The 22079-nt window shown below is 41.2% G+C and overlaps 1 protein-coding gene across 1 annotated transcript in view; it reads right to left on the reverse strand.

Moving 5' to 3' along the window:
* Pld5 (phospholipase D family member 5) overlaps nt 1–12154 on the reverse strand; it is a 168635-nt gene extending 156481 nt beyond the window's left edge. The window contains exon 1 of the mRNA XM_032915057.1: nt 12023–12154. Coding sequence (XP_032770948.1) covers nt 12023–12075 — 53 coding nt within the window. The 5' untranslated portion in view covers nt 12076–12154. The remainder of the gene's footprint in view (nt 1–12022) is intronic.
* Between the last annotated feature and the right edge of the window lie 9925 nt (nt 12155–22079).

The following is a 22079-nucleotide window of genomic DNA, read 5'->3' on the forward strand; positions in this document are numbered from 1 at the left end:
TAAGGCTTCTACCTTCTCCCAGTGGTATCATGGACTGGGGACTAAGCCTGAAGAGCACTGATCCTTAAGGACCATGGAAGATTCAAACTGTAGCTAGCAGGAGCTAGACAACATCTTGTGTGATCCTTGGTTACTAACTAGAATTATCTAGGAGTTCCTTGCATGTCATATGAGGGACTACTGTGAGGTGTCTTAAATATACTATCCTAATTAACCCTAAGTGCAACCCTACAAGGCAGGAAATCTCAAACCCATCTACCGAGAGCCACGAACAGCCTCAGAGAGAAGAGTGACTTGATTAAAATGAGCCCAGCATCAGGCAGAGCTGAGACTCCGTGTTTACCTAGCTTCAAAATCTCTTGAGGTTCTCAGCACCAACTTTCCATCAATTTATCCAGAACTTCCCATGCTGCGATCTGCCAATAGAAAGTTATATTTCACTAATGATTTCATTAAAGACTTCTAAGTCAAACTCATGGGGTGTCTGATGAGTTACAGTTTGTGGAACCCAGTAACGGGTGTTTGCATGCATCTACACAATTCTAAGGCAGGCATCTAAGAAAGTGTTTGAGAACTAACTGGTTGGTCCGCCCATCACGGCCAGATCACCATGTTCCCCTGAAATGCAAAGGAATCATGTCTATATTCTTTTCAAAGCATATCTAAAAGATTTATTTTATGTGTGTAGCTGTTTTGTCTACATGTAGGTAGCTATACCACGTGTGTCCTCAATAGAGGTCAGAAAGGGGCATTGGATTTCCTGAGACTGGGGTTATGGAGGGTTATGAGTTAGCGTGTGTATGGTGGGGACCAAATCTGAGTCTTTCCAAGATGAACAAGTGCTCTTAACTACAGAGTCAACTCTCCAGTCCCTGAAGACTTAACTCTTTAGTGGCTCCCCGTGAGTTTCAAAATGAAACCCAGGTTTCTAAGCCTGGTATGTGTGGCCCCGTGTAATGATCACAGTCTATTCCCCCTTCCTTTGTTTCTTGCTCTCATTCTGTGCTGCAGCCCAGAGCCCAGAGCCTGCTGTCCTTAGACTGAGCTTGCACCTCAAGTCTTTGCTAGTAGTGTTTCGATCCAGTGTCAAGTTCCCTAGTCACTGGCTCTTTTCTGTGACTCCTTGACAGTAGCCACCCTTCAGTTCAAGACTTTTAGCCAGTGATGAGTGATGAACGTGTGTCTGAACTCACCCATCTCAGATATTCTTAATGACAGTGACGAATCATTTCTCATTGCCACTTTAGATTTAACATAGACCCTCCACAACATAGCTCCTTGATAGAAAACCCAGACCATCCATCAATTAAATGTTGGCAGATAATCCCAAAAGCTTAAAAATTCTGTAGCTATGTTTAGGCATTTTGCAGATGTGTTAATGAAACATGTCATCAGCTCACTCAGTTTTTGGGTATTTTATACACTTAAATAGTCTGTCTGTCTGTCTGTCTGTCTGTTTGTCTCTCTCTCTCTCTCTCTCTCTCTCTCTCTCTCTCTCTCTCATGCATGTGTGCACACACGCACATGCCTGTACAAACCTGTGGTGTCTGTATGTGTGTACTTGGGTCTTCAATCGAATCTGTCTCTCTTTGTAGACTACCTGGCTCATGAACCCATTGGATCCTCCTGTCCCCTGGTGCTGAAGTTACCAGAGTACACTGCTCCAATGACTTTTATTTGGACCCGGGTTCTAAACTTAGTTTGGGTGTGATTGTCAATGTCTAAACCTGAAAGGAGTTGCCATAGATACAAAGCAATATAATCAACCTGTAATATCACATTTCCAGGCTAGACTGATGCCACTTCCATTGAGTGTGTCTTACGTTAAAACGTCCTTAATTCAACTTTCACTTACGGCAAAGCGAGATCCAAACTCAATGCTCATCTAAGAAGAAAAAGTATTGATCTGAATGTCTTGGGAGTTCTAGAATGTCCAGTGTGTGTGCAATACCCTGATGTGTTCAAACTGGGGAGGAAAGTTTCCTCACTTAGCCACACTTCTGTAGTTTGCTTGCTTGTTCTAATAACAAACAAAATAAACAGGACAAAGGGTGATAACCAGATTCCAGACTCCCGACATCTAGCAGTTCAGTTAATGCTATGGGCTGAGCTGAAAATGTCTATTGTTCTTTTTCTTTATTTTTTCTCTTTCTCCTTTTCCCTAATTCTTCGACTAAGTTTTCCCAGCTCCCTGCCCTAGCATTTCCCTATGCAGGGGCATCAAGTCTTCACAGGACCAAAGGCTTCTCCTTCCATTGGTACCCAACAAGGCCATCCTCTGCAACATAAGCAGCTGGAGTCAAGGGTCCTTCCATGTGTATTCTTTGGGAGCTCTGGGGAGTCTGGTTAGTGGATATTGTTGTTCTTCCTATAGGGTTGCAAATCTCTTCAGCTCCTTTGGTCCTTCCCCTAACTCCTCCATTAGGGTCTCTGTGCTCAGTCCGATGGTTGGCTGCAAGCATCCACATCTGGATTGGTAAGGTTCTGGCAGAGCATCTCAGGGAATAGTGACTGGGTTTGGTGGCTGCATGTGGAATGAATCTGCAGATGGGGCAGTCCCTGGATGGCCTTTCCTTAAGTTTCTGTTCCACTCTTTGTCCCTGAATTTCTTTTAGACATGTGCATTTCTGGGTTAAAATTTTTCAGAAGGGTGCTTGGTCCTATCCCTCAATTGGGGCCATGCCTAACCTCTCCATATGGTCTCTGTAGGTTCTCTCTCCCCTTTGTTGGGTATTTCAGCTAATGTCATCCCTGTTGGGTCTTGGGAGCCTCTGGCTTTCCTGGCATCTGAGACTTTCTGGTGCCCCCCAGTTTCCCATCCCCCATTGTTACACACCTCTGTTCAATTTCCTGACTCTGTACATCTCCCCTATCTCCTCCCACTCCTGATCCTTCCCCCTTTTCCTCTCCCCACTCTTCTCTTTTCCCCAAATCCCTCCCACCCTATACCTTCCATGATTAGTTTGTTCCTCCTTCTAAGTAGGACTGAAGCATCCACATTTTGGTCTCCCTTCTTCTTGAGCTTCATATGGTGTATGAGATGTATCCCAGGCTTTTTCCCTAATATCCACTTGTCAGTGAGTACATACCATGTGTGTTCTTTTGTGACTGTGTTACCTCACTCAAGATGCTATTTCCTAGTCTATTCATTTGCCTATGTATTTAATGAAGTCACTGTTTTTAATAGCTGAGTAGTACTCCATTGTGTAGATGTACCACATTTTCTGTATCCATTCCTCTGTTGAAGGGTTCATGGGTTCTTTCCAGCTTCTGGCTATTATAAATAAAGCTGCTATGAACATAGTGGAGCATGTGTCCTTGTTATTGGTTGGAGCATCTTTTGGGTATATGCCCAGGAGTGGTAGAGCTGGGTCCTTGGGTAGTAATATGCTCAGTTTTCTGAGGAACCTCCGGACTGATTTCTAGAGTGGTTGTACCAACTTGCAAACCCATCAACAATGGAGGAGTGTTCCTCTTTCTCCACATCCTTGCCAGCATCTGCTGTCACCTGCATTTTTGATCTTAGCCATTCTGATTGGTATGAGGTGGAATCTCAGGGTTGTTTTGATTTGCATTTCCCTGAGGATGTTGAATATTTCTTTAGGTACTTCTCAGCCATTTGGTATTGCTCAGCTGAGAATTCTTTGTTTAGCTCTGTACCCCATTTTTTAATAGGGTTGTTCGATTCTCTGGAGTCTAACTTCTTGAGTTCTTTGTATATATTGGATATTAGCTTTCTATTGGATGTAGGGTTGCCATTTTGTCCTGATAACAGTGTCCTTTGCCTTACAAAAGCTTTTCAATTTTATGAGATCCCATTTCTCTGTAGTTGATCTTAGAGCTTGGGCTATTGGTGTTCTGTTCCTGAAAATTTCCCCTGTGCCGATGTGTTTGGGGCTCCTTCCTAATTTCTCTTCTAATAGCTTCAGTGTATCTGTTTTTACGTGAAGGTCTTTGATCTATTTGGACTTGAGCTTTGTACAAGGAGATAAGAAGAGGTCAATTTGCATTCTTCTGCATGCTGACCCACCACTTTAGCCAGCACCAGTTGTTGAATATGCTGTCTTTTTTCCACTGGATGGTTTTAGCTTCTTTGTCAATGATCAAGTGATGACAGATGTGTGGGTTCAATTCTATTCCATTGATTTACATCTTTACCAATACCATGCAGCTTTTTTCTTATGACTATTGTTCTGTAGTAGAGCTTGAGATCAGCGATGGTGATTCTACCAGAAGTTCTCTTATTGTTGAGAATATTTTTCACTGTTTTTTTTTTTTTGTTGTTGTTCCAAATAAATGTGAGAATTGCTCTTTCTATCTCTGTGAAGAATTGGGATTTTGATAGGGATTGCATTGAATCTGTAGATAGTTTTTGGTAAGATGACCATTTTTACTCTGTTAGTCCTATCAATCCATGAGCATTGGAGATCTTTCTATCTTCTGAGGTCTTTTCAATTTCTTTCTTCAGAGACTTGAAGTTCTTGTTGGACAGATCTTTCCCTTGCTAGGTTAGAGTCACACTGAGGTATTTTATATTATTTGTGACTATCATCCAGATTTCTAATGGGGATTTTTATGGACCTCAATATTCTTATTTGGCAGCACAATACTACTGTGGAGATGGGATGAGTTAAATGACTGGGAATAAAAAATCCATAACTAATGCTAGCGTTTGTCAGTAGCAAGGGCATTCTAGTCAAGATCAGCTCTAGGCAGCATGAAAGCCCCCAGAAGTAGGGTAGTCTGAGCTTAAAAAAGGCTGTCTCCTTGAGGCCTGTGAGATCGAGACGGTTATAAAGGCTGCATGCAGCCAAGCGAGCAATGCACAGACAGACACTGAGATCTGGCGTTTGTGGCTCAAGGAGCCATATACAGTAACCACAGTTGTGGGTGGATACTGACAAAGATGGGGAACATCCAGAAATGGAGCTGGCCAGGATGGCAGGACGTGAGCAGAGCACTATATGTAGTAAAGCAGAGAGATTTCTGCAGCATTTCCAAGAAAATTAACCTCATGTAGAAAAAATAAACTAAACTAGTGGTTCTCAACCTCTGGGTAGTAACTCCTTTGTACCTATCAGATATTCTGGACATCAAATAATTACATTAAAACTTATAGCAGTAGCAGAATTACAATTATGAAGTAGCAATGGAACAATTTTATATGGGGGTCACCACAACATGAGGAACTGTGTGTACTAAAGGTGACATTAGGAACATTGAGAACCATTGGTCTAAACCAACACCATAAATAAATTTGGGGCTCAAAAGCTGCAGTAAAGGACTGGTGAGATTGCTCAATTGGTAAGGGCACTTAAAGCCACAGCTGACAACCCAAGTTTGAACCCTGGGACCCATATGGTGGGGAGAGAATTGGTTCCTACAAGTTGCTACTCTGACCTTCACATGCATGCATGCCCTTGACCTCTACCTGGATGCATGACATAGCAAAAGTAATGTTTTCTGTCAATGTTTTCGTTGCTTCTGGTTAACTCCGGGTTCTCCTTGGCACTGTAAGAATGGCTTCACAGAGATATGATCCTTGCTGTCCATCACTGACAACAGTTCTTGGCATTCATCATGATTATGAGGTATGGCTCTGCCTATAAGAGTTCAGTGAACTTTTTGAGAAATGTACACCACATTCAAATAATCTTCTTGGAAAACCAAACCGGCAACAGGAAATGTCAGCATCATTAGTTGTATATTAAGTTTCATTAAAATCAAAACTTTGAAATAATTAGCTTCTGCTGCTTCCCCAAGTGGTAATTACAGACCACCAGGAAGTGTCACATTCACCCAGAATTCCTCTTTTAAAAGACTACATGTTAAAGATAAGGAACTATTTCAAAAAAACAATCTCAGAAACTTTTAGCTGGGGGGTTATATAAACATAATTTTCTGTGTATGATTACCAATAAAAATCTCTCATATATGAGTTTGATTGGGCTCAATAGAGAAATAAAATGTTAATATGTGCCATTATGTTTGAAAGTCAAGTTTAGAGCTAAAAATGTCCGCACTGAAATATGTTTAGAGGATTCTCTTTGCCTTCACTTAGAATTAAACTTTTCTCTTCTGCTTCTAATTATTGCTGAGTTATTTACTCAATGCCAGATAGAAAAAAATCAGTCTTAAATTATTCAATTTTACTTTAGTAGAACTGTTCTTCCTGCTCCTGCCTGCTCTGCCTCTTAGGGATTAGCTCCCGCCCACTGCATCCTGAGGTTAGCTAGTGATTCACAAACCCCTCTCCTTCCTGACACCTCCTATCCCGGTCCCTGGTTCACAAAGAAGGTTGCTGGTAGGGGAGGCACTTGTCAGGCGCACTGGCCAAAACAGTCAAGCACAAGGTGCTCTAGCCACAGAACTTTGATTAGTTAAGTCTTCCAGAGATATATGGATCCTACTGCCACGCATCCCTGTAAATGAGGCAAAGTGCAGTCACCTTCCACAAGGAGCTGCTCTCTACGTCACTGACAGCTAAGGTACCCATCTGTCTGGCGTTCATATGCCTTCCTTCGAAAAACTATATCAAAGATTATCCCCATAGGGAAATGGGGACTGTTATCATCCAAAGGCAAAGCTTGTTGTTGCAAAACTACTTCTCTTCCCATTGCTCTGCCACTGAGAAGCAGCTGATTGGAACTTTGTATTTTCATCATAGTCTCCAGCTGTACCATCAACACTTCGGTCTCTGCTGTTACCCCACAGGAAATCCCACCACGGCAACACAAGAAATGTCACACATTATCACCCCAATGAACAGTACAATCTCAGTAGTTTATACTTGGGTCACGTAAAAATTATTGCCTATTTAAAGCTCGGTGCTGAGCCATGGTGTACTATGTAAGATGGGGGTCACGGGTAACTTGTGGGTTCTCATTTTCAGGATTTTTAAAAGTTTAGCCTTGTATGCAATGAACAGATCAAATGTGCCAATGGCACCGAGAGAACACAAAGTTGCCACAAAAGAACTGGCCATGGAAATGTAGGAAGTGGGAAAAATATAAAGAATCAAAGTGGCTTCAGATGACAAGATTTGTCAGAGGAAAGTCTCGAAAGAGAAAGACAGCGGAGGAGTTGCCATGCCAACTGTAAGAATAAACAATCGGGGACTGCAGCAAGGTCTCATCTTTAAACTCAAATAGAAGGTATGGGGAGGGCTGTTTTTTGAACAATTTGCATTTTATAATCTGTGCTAGGTGAATATTAGTACAGTCACATAGCAGAAAAGCAACATGTGGGGAAAGAACAGAGCAAAGCAGACAGAAAAGACCATGGCGAGACACATTTATAAGAGCATAAAAGTTAGGACAGCTGACTGAGCTGTGTGATTCAGACTGGAGATCATCGCAGGATAGATGGGCTAGGGAGTGGAACGAGATGAATTACAGGGAGATATTTGGAAAAGAACACGGTGTAAAACAGAACTTGGGGAGAAGCTATCAAAACACAGAGGAGAGAGCTGCCAGGCTGCATTTGACTTTCAGGAGTGAGCAGAGAGGCAAACACGGGCAGACTTGAATGTCTAAGTAGCAGATCTCAGCCAAGGTTGCACTGAGCACACGACAGTGTTTTTAGTAACACCACCAAGGGTAAGGAAGCCTACAGAGAAACTGTATATACCTCTGTGGGGTCACAGCCATCGGAGAGTAATGTCAGTTGTTCCAAAGAGTGCCACCACAGGGTAAAGTCTGAGAAGAGGCAGAGAAGCCGTGAGGCAGTAAGAGGGAGAGTGACCTTGTACAGGAGGGGACACTGAGGCCAGCCTTCTGGAGAGCACCAATGACCTGAACATTTCCTCCTGCTGGGGGGCATCAGTCTCAGGAACTCCAGCTCTGTTGGAAAAGTTTGGTCATTTTTAGTAGTGTTAGTAGTGGCATCAATGCCTGGGGGAATGAAGAGCTAAAATAAAACAAAACAAAACAAAAACAAACAAACAAACAAATAAACATCATGGTGCTCAACCCACTCTGAGGACAAGAATGGATGGAACCAGAGAAAAACTGGCAGCATACTTGAAGCAAAAGCTTTAAGAAGGCAAGTCACACTTGGTGCTGGAGAAGGCATGGAGGCGTGTATGTTGCGGTCTAGCAGAGGGCTGGGGTAAAATAAAACACGGAGAGTCTAGCCGGTGTGGTAGCCCATGCGCTTGGGAGGCAGAGGCAAGAAAGTGAGCAGGGGAAGGCCGACTGAGGCTACATAAGATCTTCCTCAAAAAACTGAAATTAGCAAATGAACACTTAAAAGGAGCTGATGAGAACAGGGGACGTCTATGGGATGAAGGCTGAATATACAAAGGGATTAGAGCTGTACCATAAGCAAAAACACAGCTCAGCTTTGGTCATTACTTGTAACAACTTGCCCAGTAAGCCAACTCCCTGGACCACCTGGCCAGGCCTTTGGGAAGCAATAATTTAGATCACAGCTGGCCTCAAATGGCTGGGAATGAGTGAATAACTCCCAGATTTCCTGATTTTTATTCCTACTTCATGGCCAACCAAAGAAAGCCAAGCATGCTTCCTCTAAACAGTCACAAACCACGCTGGCATCTTATGCTGCCCCAAGTAGGCAGTATCCCCTTGGAGCATTACAGCCCCCTTCCCCTGACAGCCAGGCCTGCCTCAGAGTCTCTGCAATGCAAGTTGACACCCTTGCTACAATAAGCTTCTGCTACAATATGCTCTGAGTGTTCTTGTCAGGTTGGTGTTCATAGAACTAAAGACTGTAATCAGGATAGAGATAGATACAGGGTAAGCCGGAAGTGAGGGGCTAGTGGGGAACACAGAGGAGAGATTTCTGCAGTCTTTGCAACAAACATGGAGTTTATACTGTGTGTTAGGCTTCTCATTGTTTTGCTATGGATTTAGACAATGCCCTGAATTCGTATAAACCTTGTAGGACAGGAATTACACACACACACACACACACACACACACACACACCCCACCACCACCACCACCACCACCACCACCACCACTACCACCATCACCAGCACCAAAACCCAGAACACAGAAACAAAAATAAAATGAAAATATAGGAAGACAATCTGTCTGGAATCTGAAACCGGTAATGTTTTCTATTTAAATAACCAGACATCCAAAGTCTGCAGACTCAGTGTTGTGGCACCTAGAGAATATTCTAGTCTCCACTCACTCTCTTTCCTGTGGTGAGGATCTGGGTGGGGTTGGGAGAGGGGAAAGAATATGATCAAATTTATTGTATGAAAAAATTAATAAAAGATGTAAAAAAGCAAAGGTTAGAGTTAAATGATACCTTCTCCTGAATGAAGCAGGGTAATTCTAACTGCATTATTTTTGTTGTTACTTTTAAAAAAAAAACCTACCAAGACCTTTTAATGAGGGTCAAAAATGCCTGGATTCTTTTGTCTTAAGGGAGTTTTCTAGTTCGGCCTGTGTAAAATTTCTTTCAAGACATTGTGCTTTGCACTCAAAGTGCTGAGGTAGAACAGGAAGACACAGTGGCCCCACTCAGCAGCTGTGCGTCTGTCCCTGGCCCCTTGGCCACTAGTGTTCAGATCAGAAGTGTAGCAAACAGATCAGCATAATACAGCAGCCATTTGAGATTGTTCTACTGCTTTCTTTACGATGACTCCAGTTCAACCCTTCTTCTATTAGCCCAAGAGAGAAACAGGCAATGATGCATGTTTCTTTTTTCTTTTCTTTTCTTTTTTTTCTTTTGATGCAATAAGCAGAGGCAAGGTTTAATATGGAGCTCCAGGTCGACACGTATACCACGCAGGAGACAGAAGCGTCGACTCTGAGTGGCTGGGAGAAGGGCTATTTAAAGGAAGAAGTCACAAGCCCCAGGAGATGAGGGGGACACCAAAAGGAAATACCAAAAATGTCACAAGGGGAAACTCTCAGAGTCACAGGATTATTCTTAAGACTTTAGGGTTTAAATCAGGGGAAAGGTCAAGCTCTCATTCTCCTGAGAACAGATCTTGATTCCTGTCTTTAGGGTAAATGTTTGTCAGAGTTGACAAAGCATCTGCATCTGAAACACACCTAGTTAGGCTTCGGCCCCGGTTTCCTGGAATACTATCTGCAGGACACAATGGCTGGAACATTATCTGTAGGGCACAATGGGGGCTTGAACAAACATCACAGGGACAGAACAGAACCTGTTACTCATTTACTCATGTCCAGTGACCTCTGGAGGGTCAGTGAGTCTGCACCAGTCCTCCTGCACTTTTAAGCATCTGTCTTCCTGAGTCAGATCCTGTTGCTGAGTTTTGAGCTAGTTTAAAACTCTATCTCTGAGTAGGTGCATGTTTCTAATATTGAGGACAGAAATAAAAAATGGGTAGTGATTTCTTTCTCATGTCGTTTGCTCTCGATATAATACTAATACCCCAATAACTAGATTGCAATGGATCAAAGAGGGAGAAAAGTCCATTTTTTTTTATCCAGGACATTTCTTATGCTAGAACATTCGACTTCAAGGTAAAATATCCAGGGTAAAATGTGTGTACCCATTATGAGGCCTCTGTTAACAGGATTGCTTTTTACATAGATGTCACAGTAAAGCTGAACTGAGGTCAGAAAATTCATACAGCAACTGTGGAGTAGAGATGTTTTCTAGATTGACGTCGACAACAGCCTACTCTTGGTATGTTTCTACCTCAGCCCCCAACCTGCAAAGGAAGATAAGTCAGGGCCAGTAAATGGCTCAGTGGGTAAAGGGGCTTGCTGCAGAGCCTCACAACCTGAGTTCAATCCCTGTGTCTTAATCAGGGTTTCCATGGCTATGAAGACACACCATGACCAAGGCAACCCTTATAAGACAAACATTTAATTGGGGCTGGCTTACAGTTTCAGAGGTTTAGTGCATTATCATCATGGCAGAAAGTGTGACAATGTCCAGGCAGACATATTGTTAGAAGAGCTCAGAGATCTGCATCTTGATCTGAAGGCAGCCAGGAGAAAGCTCTACACTGGGTGGAATTTGGAATTCAAATTCCTCAAAGCCTGCCTACACAGTGACACTTTTCCTCCAGAAAGGCAACACCTATTCCCAAAAAGCCACACCTCCTAATAGTGGCACTATAGTGTGGGCCAAGCATATTCAAACCACCACACACTGGAAGGAAAGAATCAACTTTCATGAATTGTTCTCTGACCTCCACTTGAAAGAAAGCTTTGGCTCATATGTCCATATATTTACAAACATACACATACATACACATACACATACATACATACACACATACACACATCCACACATACATACATACATACATACATACATACATATATACATACATACAAAATGTCACAGCTCAGAGAAGAGTGGAAGAGGAAACTACTTGTGTTGAATTCTGCAGGTAAAGAAGAGTCCCAGGAAGATGGTACATGATGCAACTGGTTACACATGTATGTGCAAAGAGACATGCTCCCGGAAACATATCTTTAGTTGACTTCATCACCATGTGAACAGCACAGTGTATTTGCGTATCTGTCGCTAGGCAATGACTCTTAGGGATCCCCAGGATTTCAGATGAATTAGTGAAATCTCTAGATATGGTCTGTGATAAGAAGTGACTAGTAAAGTGGGTATAACATCTAGATTAAAATGAATAAGCACATAAACAACTATGTGCTAAGCTGTAGCCAACCCCGAGATGCATGAGTTAGCGTCTACTGCATAAACAAATAGAACTGAGTTCTCTGTCCAGTGGGGCGCTCGCCTTTCCCAGGCTTTATTAAGGAGTGGATAAAAACATCATACACAGAAGTCTCCAGAAATGCAGACTGCTCACATATTTTATTTGGCCAACCAGCTCTTTTTGTAAAATAGGGCTAGGTTGTAGGGTGTATGAAATCGTCAATCATGCCTAGGGCCTGACCTAAACACCAGCATCTCTAAGGAGAGTGAGGCCTTCCCTAAGTCCTGCTGAAGGCAGATCCAAGCTGACACTTCTCTCTTTCCTGTCCAGGCCCATCCCTGGATTTCTCACCCACCCCCTAAAAGAGAATTTTTGTTTGTTACCTCTTACCGACATTTATTTTGGCAATTCTTCTCCGAGAGTCCGTCCTCGTCCTCTCCCATGATGTCCACAGCTGAAAAGATCAGCGCGACCAGAACGGCGAAGCAGCAGACCAGAGCGAAGATCACGATACACTTCTGCTGGGACTGGAAAGGGAGAAGGGAGAAAGGTCAGGGGCGGTGGGCGGGAGGACACTGATACTTTTCTTTTCTTTTTTCTTTTCTTATTTTTTTAAGGGGTGGTTTTACTCTGATACTTATGTTTTGATCTGTTTAATGCCTTCAGAAGCAAACTGAAAACGTCTTCCAGTATTTTAAGCCAATTGTTTTAGTAGTCACCAAATAAACGTTTCAAAGGCTTTGAAGGAAGACAAGTAAAGAAAACAACCATCACAAAATCTTGTGTCCCCGAGACTGGCATCTGAATGGATTGGGTACTGATGTCTGTCAATAGAGATTCTTCTTATTTTTCATGAAAAATACCAGGTTCTGAATGCTAGCAACTCTAGTCTGCTACATTAGATTGTAGCAATGAGAACAGAAAATTTATACTCTTTTCCATCTTTTTATTGGATTTTTTTGTTTACACTTCAAATGTTATCCCCTTTTCCCCCACCCAATCACCCACCCCTTCCCGCCTCCCCACCCTGACATTCCCCTACACTGGTATATCCAGCCTTGGCAGGACCAAGGACTTCTCCTCCCACTGGTGCCCAACAAGGCCATCCTCTGCTACATATGCAGCTGGAGACATGGGCCTGTCCATGTCTACTCTTTGGGTGGTGGTTTAGTCCCTGGGAGCTCTGGTTGGTTGGTATTGTTCTCATGGGGTTGCGAACCTGATACTTTTCAAAGCACCCCTGCGTCCTCTGGGAGTCACTACCACGTGGCTGCTAGAAAAGGGTCACTCTTCAGGTGGAGATGCCTGGGGTTTTATGTTTACCCAGCAATGCAGCCTTCAACCCCCAATAGGTTAACCAACGCTCAGTGGCATGCATACTTCAGAACCAGCCTGTCCTCCTTTCCAACCCAAAGACAGGCTACAAACGATGGCTACAAACAGTGGCCACAAGATCTAGAAGCACGATGCCAGAGTGGTGTACTATGCCATGGACATAGCTTTTCTTCTTCTCCCGATGCCATGAATAACATTCGCCTGCTTGACTTTCAGTTAGAAGCTGAGGGTGCTGGCCGTGAAGCCCACTAGTCTCAACCATCAAGTCTAAGCACTGCAATCTCAGGGGCTCCCATGTAGAGCCCTCTGGCTCAAGGTAGTGGAAGAGGGTAACTGGGTAGGAGATGTGAGCACCCACCGGGACAAATGGTTTTAGCCTGCTTTCCCTCTGCAGGTATCTGAATGGTTGGGCTCCAATTCTCAAGTTTATGCTAAAATCTCATCCCACTCTGGGCCCTTCCAACTGATGGCTTTTGGGGCCAGAGTTTCCCGGAAGATGTTAGGTTATGAGAGTAGAGCCTTCCTTAACCAAGAAGTGACTGTAAGAGTCCTAGAGAGAATCTTTGTCTTCTGGGTTGTGTTAGGAGGCAGCAAGAAGGCAGAAGCCAGGAATGGTGCCCTTTGTCCTTGTTTCTTGCATGTTTGTAAAGCAGGGATAGCAAAGGCCGCTACTTTGGAAGAGTGCAATGAGGAGTCAGAGTCAGTGAAATGAGTTATTTTATGCAGACTATGCAGAATGCATATGGAAGGGGAGAAAGAGGGAAAACCAGGAAAAGAAATCGCACTGGGTTATTCTCTCTCTCTCACTCTCCCTGTCTCTGTCTCTCTGTGTGTCTCTGTCTCTAAGTCTTTGTCTCTGTCTTTCTCTTCCCCTACCTCCTTCAGTGTCTCACAATGTAGCCCTGACTGTTCTGGAACTCACTGTGTAGACTGGGCAGGCTTTAAACTCACGAGATCCACCTGCCTCTGACTTCCTAGTTCCTAGAGCTAGGGTTAAAGGCGGTTCTGGGATTGAAGCCAGGACCTTGCATATCCTAGGCAGGTGTTCTGAGCAACATCCCAGTCTATTTTGTCTTATTAGTTTGAAACAGGGATTCATTTAAGGCTATCTTGAATTCTCTTGGCAGCACAGGTAGGCCTTGAAGTTGTCATTCTTCTGTCTCGACCTCGGAAATAGCTAGGGTTACAGGTCTGTGTCAGTACGCCAGACTATAATTTTTAAGAAATAAGTTTAATACAGTTTTGGGGCTCAAAATATTAAAGGAACATTTCTAAACTGCAACATGTATTAAATTTACTTGGAGGATTTATTATAATAGATATGCTGGGCTTCGATTGCAGTGTTTCTGATTCAATCGGTGCAGGGCGGAGCCTCAAGGATATACATTTATAGTGTGTTCCCAAAAGATGCCTGAGTCCTGCAGGCTGCCCTGACCTGTGTGCTAAAAGGATGTTTTCCAGGAGTCCCCATTAGTGCCCAAGTCATGGATAGTAAAGACTGAACACACTACATTTTTGGCTAGACATACACCTATGGTAAATTTTATTTATAAATTAGACACAGTAGGAGATCAATAGTAATAGCTAGAAACATGAGTACTCTGGAACTCTGGAGCCATTCTTAAGTAAAATAAATGGTACTGGTGGTAACTGGTTTTGTTTCTAGGACAAGATCTCACTCTGCTTCCCAAGCTGGCCTTAAATTCATGATTCTTCCGCCTCAACCATGCAAATGGTTAGACAATAGGAGGGTGCAACCATACGTGGCACTCATTCTGTCTGTTTCTTTCTCCCCTCTTTCCCTCCCTGCCCCACCTCTCTCTCTCTCTCACACACACACACACACACACACACACACACACTCACACACACTCACACACACACACACACACACTCACACACTCACACACACACTCACACACACTCACACACTCACACACTCACTCACACACTCACACACACACGCACACACGCACACACACACTATGACACTTCATTACTATATTCATACAATGTACTTTGATCAATCATATTCTCCACGCCCCCACTCCTCCTTAGTTCTCCACATTCCTCTCTCCTGTCCTTTCCACATCCCTTGTACTCCAGCTTATACTTTCATGGCCGTTACTTTTTCGCCTTATATTCCACATCCAGGAGAAAACACACAGTATTTGTCTTCATGAGTTTGGCCTATCTCACTTAACATGACAATCTCAAGTTGACTTTCCTGCAAACAACATAAATTTGTTTTTTTTTTTAATTGTGAATACTGCAGCATTGAGCATGCATGCAGGTATACAGAAGTGGTACAGCTAGACTCTAAGTTTTTGAGGATCCTCCATATTGATTTCTATAGTGACTAGACAGGTTCCAAACAGTATCCTATATAAAGGTTCCCTTTTTCCTCAGCATCCTGACGAATGTGCCCTACCCCCATTGGTGATAATCATTGTAACTGGGGTAAGACTGAATCTCCATTTTGTTTTTTAAAGTTTTTCTTATTACTTTTAATTATATATAGGCATATGTGAGACATGTGAACTTGAGTGCAGGTGCCCAAAAAGGTCAGAGGTGTCAGATCCCCCAAAGCTGTGGTTACACAACTGTGATGTGGGTGCTAAGAACTAAACTCAGGTCCTCTGGAAGAGCAGCAAATGTTCTTCACCACTGAACCATCTCTTCAGCACCTCAATTTAGTTTTGATTTGCATTTTTCTGGTGTCTTACAATTGGCTGTTTAAATGTTTATGTTTTATGCATGTGCACGTTACGTATGTACACAAACATATGGAAGCCAAAAGACAACCTTGCAGCTTTGAGTGTCATTGTTCAGGAACAGTCTATGTTTAAAACATTTTTTTGAAGCACGGTCTCTCGTTGTTCTTGAGTTCATTAAATAGACGAGGCTGGCTGGCCACAAGCTCCAGGAATCTGCATGTCTCTTGCCTCCTCACTGATGGGATTACAAGTGCGCACCTGCACACCTAGCTTGTTAAGTATGCGTTACGGAGGTCAAACTCAGGTTCTTGTTGGCAATCTACTGACTGAGGTGGATCCTCGTTTCTGCACCACTACTTTTGAAAACTCTGTATTCAGCTCAATTGCCAAGATATGAACTAGAATACTTTTATTTCAACTGTTTACAGTTTTGAGTTCTCGATGTATTCTCTATACAAATCCTGTGTCTGAATAGCTGGCAAGGATTTTTCTCCTATTCTAGAGGCCATTTCTGATGCTTTGTCCAAAGCTTTCTAACCTCATGTGAGCCCATATGTCAATTCCTACAATTATTTCCTGAATGACTGGAAACCTATCCAGAAAGTCATTTTATGCTTAGATTTTGAGCCATTTTCCCTCCTTTTTTTGCTCTCAGACTTTCAAAGTGTTAGGGCTTCCATTAAGGTCTTTAATCACTGTAGAGTCTAGATTGGCTTCAAATTCATAGCCCTTTGGCCTCACGCTCTCAAGTGCTGGGATTAATTTCCTATACTTTTGTAAGAAGTTATGCACAGAAATAAAAGCTTTTAGAAGAGTGTAAACTAATAAAAACTTATTCACTCATTAAAAGTCTCAGTGTAGGGAGCTAAACCTGGGCAATATGATTACACATCTAAAAACCAAACCTGTAGATAGCGTCTTTAACGTATCATATCAGTACAGAGTAGAAGCCGACAAATGAGCCCTAGTGAATACTAAATGCCTAAACTATAGCAATATTGATTGGTTTCTCTTTGTTCTCAAGGCCATGGCAAATGAGTAAATGAAAACCCTGTCCAACTCGTTTTCCACTGGAAGTTCTTTGATGTAATAAACCTTTGCATTTTCATTAACTTCTATTAATTTAATTCCGTGTTATTAAATTCTGTTAGAACAGTTCAGCCAGCATTTGCATTTTAATTTACCAAAGAAGAGACATCCAGACTCTCACCCTCATTTCAAAGTGAGTCCTTGGAGCACTGTACTTTAACAGCATAAGGTCACACTAAGACTTTATTTCATTTATTTTCCATCTCATCGAAGTGAAAGACTTTATTCAGATGATTGTGTAAAAGTCCCATGAGACTAAACTTGATGTTATAAAGAGACTTTCTCATTTTAACTCCTGAATAGATCATTTTCAAAAACAGGTATAGACCATACTTTCATGGTTTTATTGAACTGGCTCAAAGGAAATAGTTTTAAGAAGAACTGATAGACACGCATACAATCCAAACTTCATGGATGAACTCAGCATGTGGAAAGAAACTGAAAACTGAAATAATCAACCAGTCAAGCTTTCCATTGAAGTTTGTCTATAAATGCAAATAAGTTATATTCTTGGTCAAGAAACATTCAAAGTATTTGGAAGTCCTATGTTTACTATATGCACTTTACCTCAAGTAAGAAATAGATATGTAAGACCTCTGACTAGAGACAGAGTACTATACCTGAGAAATATAGATATATCTAACAAGGCTTCTATATTCTTTAATAAGCAGTGAGGAATTTGCACCAATGAACATAAAGGTGAAATTTAAAAATTCATGTTGTCTTTCATTATTTACAAGTTCTATTTATTTTTGAGTTTATAATATAATTATAATATTTCTCCCTTCCCTTCTCTGACTCCAAACTTCCCCAAATATGCTTCTCAATTTTCCTTCAAATAAGGCCTTCTCTTTCATTAAATGTTATTACATAAATTTATAGTATGTATATACATGTAGTTTCCTAAATATAACCCACTCAGTTCATATAGTGTTAAAGCTCTTTTCAAAGCAAACAAGGTTTTAAAAGCATGGTCAAGCTTAAAAATACAATACATTTTATTTATCTACCTCTTAATCCCTGAAAAGCTGGAATTTCTAGAAAAATTCTTTTCCAAGGAGAGATATACTAACAGAGACTCAAAGACATTGGAGTGATTAAATGACAATGATGACCAACAAGTTGGAAATAATCTGGTTGCTTAATTCATGTCTCTTGATCCAAATACTATAGATTTGTTTTATAAATGTAATTATTTTCCTTTATGATTTCTAATTTCTTGTCTTCATTTTCTATTTATCATCAAATTTAGTTATTTTATTATTGCTATTAGTTTTAGTCAACAGATCTCCAATGGTAGAAACCACGGTTGAACAGTTGGCTGTGTGCAGTGATATGACAGAGTTGTTGAATCTATATTATTAGTGGAGGACATATTATACTTGGGGTTCTTACCCATGTTCCCAGGAAAACACATCACCTAGAGGATCCAGAGCCATCTCATTTGGTGACTTACCAAGTTGCAGGATAATGATTTCACTGTAAAACCAAATCAGAAAATCTACACTCTGTACTGCAGAAGGTGTTTGGGGAGAATCTTTACTGTGGACTCCACTTCATCCTCATATTCTTCAGGGTTCTTAGTATGATACCTCTGTCCCCTACAGCCCTTCCATGAACTATACTAATTTTCTCCCAGAGTCATATACAATGCATTCAGCAAGCTAGCATGGATCCTGCTGCACACCAGCAGAGCAGAGGAATGCTGGATGAGCCCTGAGAACAGTGGAGCTAAGGGGAAGCATATCCATAGTCCACCAATAGAAGCCAAGGAGAGAAAGCTGGGAGTTTGGAAAGACCAAGGCAGCTAAAGGGGGCAGGAGAGAAAGCTCCACAGAAGAGCCTCAGAAAGTCCCACTGAGTTTTGAGTTGAGTACTGATCAGCCCACATATGTGAGTGATGCCACTTGGAAGGCACGAGTAGAACAATCTTTGACCTTCCATAGGTCCAAAGAGAGCTAGTATTCCTAATGCCCAGAGTAGCTGGGGGATGAGGGTATCCTATAATACATGAGCACCAAGCCCCAGAAATCCAATGATGTTAAAAAAGATAATTATTAAAAAGTAAGATAAATAAAATATATAAATAGCATAATCTAGATTTTAGATTTTAGACATAAAAAAGTCATTGAAAGGGATTAGCAGATTAACTGCAACATAAGAAACAAAGAAGTGATCTCTATGAAAAGAGAATATAATAAAAAATATTTTACTGTCTTTCAAGAAGTTTAACTTTCCAGGGATAGAGTAGAGTTACAAGTGGAAAGGGTTGATTGATCATAACACAGCATCTAATTATCATATGGGTGAAGAGCTAGAGAGGGACTTCTGTGCTGAACCATGAAGCCCTTCCAGAAAGCTCTTCACAGGGTAATTCTTCAGATAAGGTCAGGCATCTGTGTTCAGAGACTCTCTCCATGTAAGGTTAGGCAGAGAAAGGGAAGCCTCACCGAGAAAGGTAGTCCTCCATTTTGTGTGGAGCTTGGAGAGCCATCCAGACAAGGTGGACTTCAACTTTAATAATAAGGTTCTCCAAAACAGAACCAAGAGGGCTAGTATAAGGCAGATATGCAACTAATAAGTAAATATAAATGCATTAAATGAAAATGGCTCAAACAGAATGAGTCTTAAAAATTCTCATCCATTCAGTGATTTTTTTAAAAAACCTATTTCTCATTAATGAATTCAGTTATGTGGTGAGAAACCAGTGTGCACGTAGAAAATTTGAAGAATACTAATGAGTAATTTCATTGACTTAAGGTTTATGGAGCATTCTAGCAAAGACTTAGCAGAAGTCAGCCTTTATTTAAGATCACATAGAACATTCACCCAAAGACCACATTCTGAATTTCAAACAAGTCTCAATGGAACAACAGTGACTCTAGTAATACTGAATTCTAGGACTATAACAAAATCAAATACAAACTAATAAAAGAAAGGTCTCTGATAAATCCTCAAATATTTGAAATTTAAAACTAATTTACATAAACCATGGGTTTTAAAAAAGAAATCAAGGAAAGAATCAGAATCTTGAACTGAATGAAAATTCAGTACATTATATCAAAACCATGTGAGAGTCAGCCACTGAAATGCTTACAGGGACATTTACAGAATTAAATACATAGCCTTTAATTTTAACATATTGCTTTAAAAATATAGAAAGGAAAAAAGTCTATTAAATTCAAAATAGGCAAGTTAGTGGAAATAATGAGATATTGTACTAAATTCAAAATAAGCAAAAGTACATGTGTTCTAAAGACATCCAACTCATGAATCACTATATTCCCAATAGGTTGTTTGCTTGTTTTGTTGTTGTTGTTTTGGTAAATGTAATGTGCTCTAATCTTGAAATAGTCTTAATATGTGGGAGAAACTTAGGGAAGAAGAGGTTAACTCTAGGAGTCAATACCTGTCAAGTAATTTCTCCTCATTGCAAACACTGAGAGAGTAGGACTGTTAATCATAAAGAAACAGAGGAAGGAGAACTTTAAAAGGTAAAATGGATTTCTTCCAAATAAATACTTTTCCTTTTTCACATTAGTCTGGCAAGAGTCCAGGAGACTGAGTGGGAGTTGATGAGGATTAGGGCGATGGGCATTGTTAAACTCAACTCAGCAGAGTTTGCTTGGATAACAGTTGAAAGTACACAATATTCTTGTCTCTCACGTTCCCATTTCAAGACTTATTTTCATGAAAGGATTTGCAAGTGTGCACATGTGCACAAAAGTAGAACCATAAAGAAGTCCACTGCAGTATTTTGATTAAAAAACTGAATCTGTGAAGGTAATGTGCCTGAAAACAGAAGATCTCATTCAGAGATTCTATGTGATATTTCTAGCCACTAAGAGGTACATGCTTGTGAATAACAGAGAAAGATTGTGGGATCAAATACAACACCATCAGCACATCTATGGAAAAGAGAGAGGCCTGTAAGGGAAACTGAGGTACACTTTTTATGGTATACCAAGTTCATGTTGTATTTTCCCCCACTATTTAGAATTTTATATTAGCCCTGAATCTAAATTGTTTCTCATAGCAAGAAAGAAGAGAACTAGCTGTCTACTGGACTACATCTGCACCAGAGCAAGTTATTTATCCACAATACAATGTTATTTGATTAGCTGGATGGTTGGTTGGTTGGTTGGTTGTTTGGTTGGTTGGATGATTGGTTGGTTGTTGGTTAGATGATTGGTTTGTTTGTTTGTTGGTTGGTTGGTTGGTTGGTTGGTTGGTTGGTTGGTTGGATGGTTGGTTGGTTGGATGGTTGGTTGGTTGGTTTGTTGGTTGGTTAATGATTGACTGGCTCACTTTGGAGTACTGGGGCTAGAACTCAGGGTTTGTGTGTGTTAGGGAATTGTTCGACCACTAAACTACACTCCCAGACCTCCACTATTCATTTGTCTCCATTTACTACTGATTGTAGTCAGCCATGCCCCCTACATTTACTTAAAGCAGAGTACATACCCTAATCCACAGTTCACAAATTACAAGGGAAACTGGAAAGTCACAGAACTTTTAAACATCCAGAACACCCAGAGATCATCTTGTTCAACCTTTCACTTTATCTTTTTTTTCCCCCTTTGGTAAAGAAATCACTGGCAGTAGGGGATTGGTTCCCAGTTGTTCCTCTGCCTGTCCCTATGTTTAACAAATTGAATGACACTCCCTTATATAAAAAGAAGTCTAGCTTTCAAAAAAGACAAGTGTTGCAGTCTGCCTAGACAGTAAGTGGTCCTGATACTCCACAGTGGGGAAGGTCCTGCAAATATTAAATGAATTTTACCAGTGCTATGCTTTAGTTTGCAGTCATTGATGGCACTGGGAAAAAGAAGAAAAATGTGTTTCATTCAATTAAAAATGCATATAAAGCATGTAACACATGTATGTTTACCAAGAAGAAGATAAAACTGAGGGTTGAATAAGATGGTCTCTAGGTGTTCTGGATATTTAAAAGAGGGTTTTGCAAGGAGCAAAATTTGTCTTTTGTACCCCTAGTGTTTATATTCTTCCTTATTTTACAAAGGCAGTGTGTGCATGTTATACACACACACGAGTAATTCACATTCATGGCCCCTTTACTAAGAAATTCTTGACGATAAGGACCTCACATCTGAACTGCACACAAGTGTGTGTGTGTGTGTGTGTGTGTGTGTGTGTGTGTGTGTGTGTGTGTGTTGCAGGGGATGGAGGCATCGTTCTAGTGTTGTAAGGACTGAATGAAGCAGGAAAGAATTAGTGTTCTGTTTAACAAAAGAGTTGAATCTTCCCTTATTCAAGTAATTCCTACCTATAGAATATAGATTCTC

Source organism: Rattus rattus, chromosome 10 (assembly GCF_011064425.1).
Source record: "Rattus rattus isolate New Zealand chromosome 10, Rrattus_CSIRO_v1, whole genome shotgun sequence".
Classification (NCBI taxonomy): domain Eukaryota; kingdom Metazoa; phylum Chordata; class Mammalia; order Rodentia; family Muridae; genus Rattus; species Rattus rattus.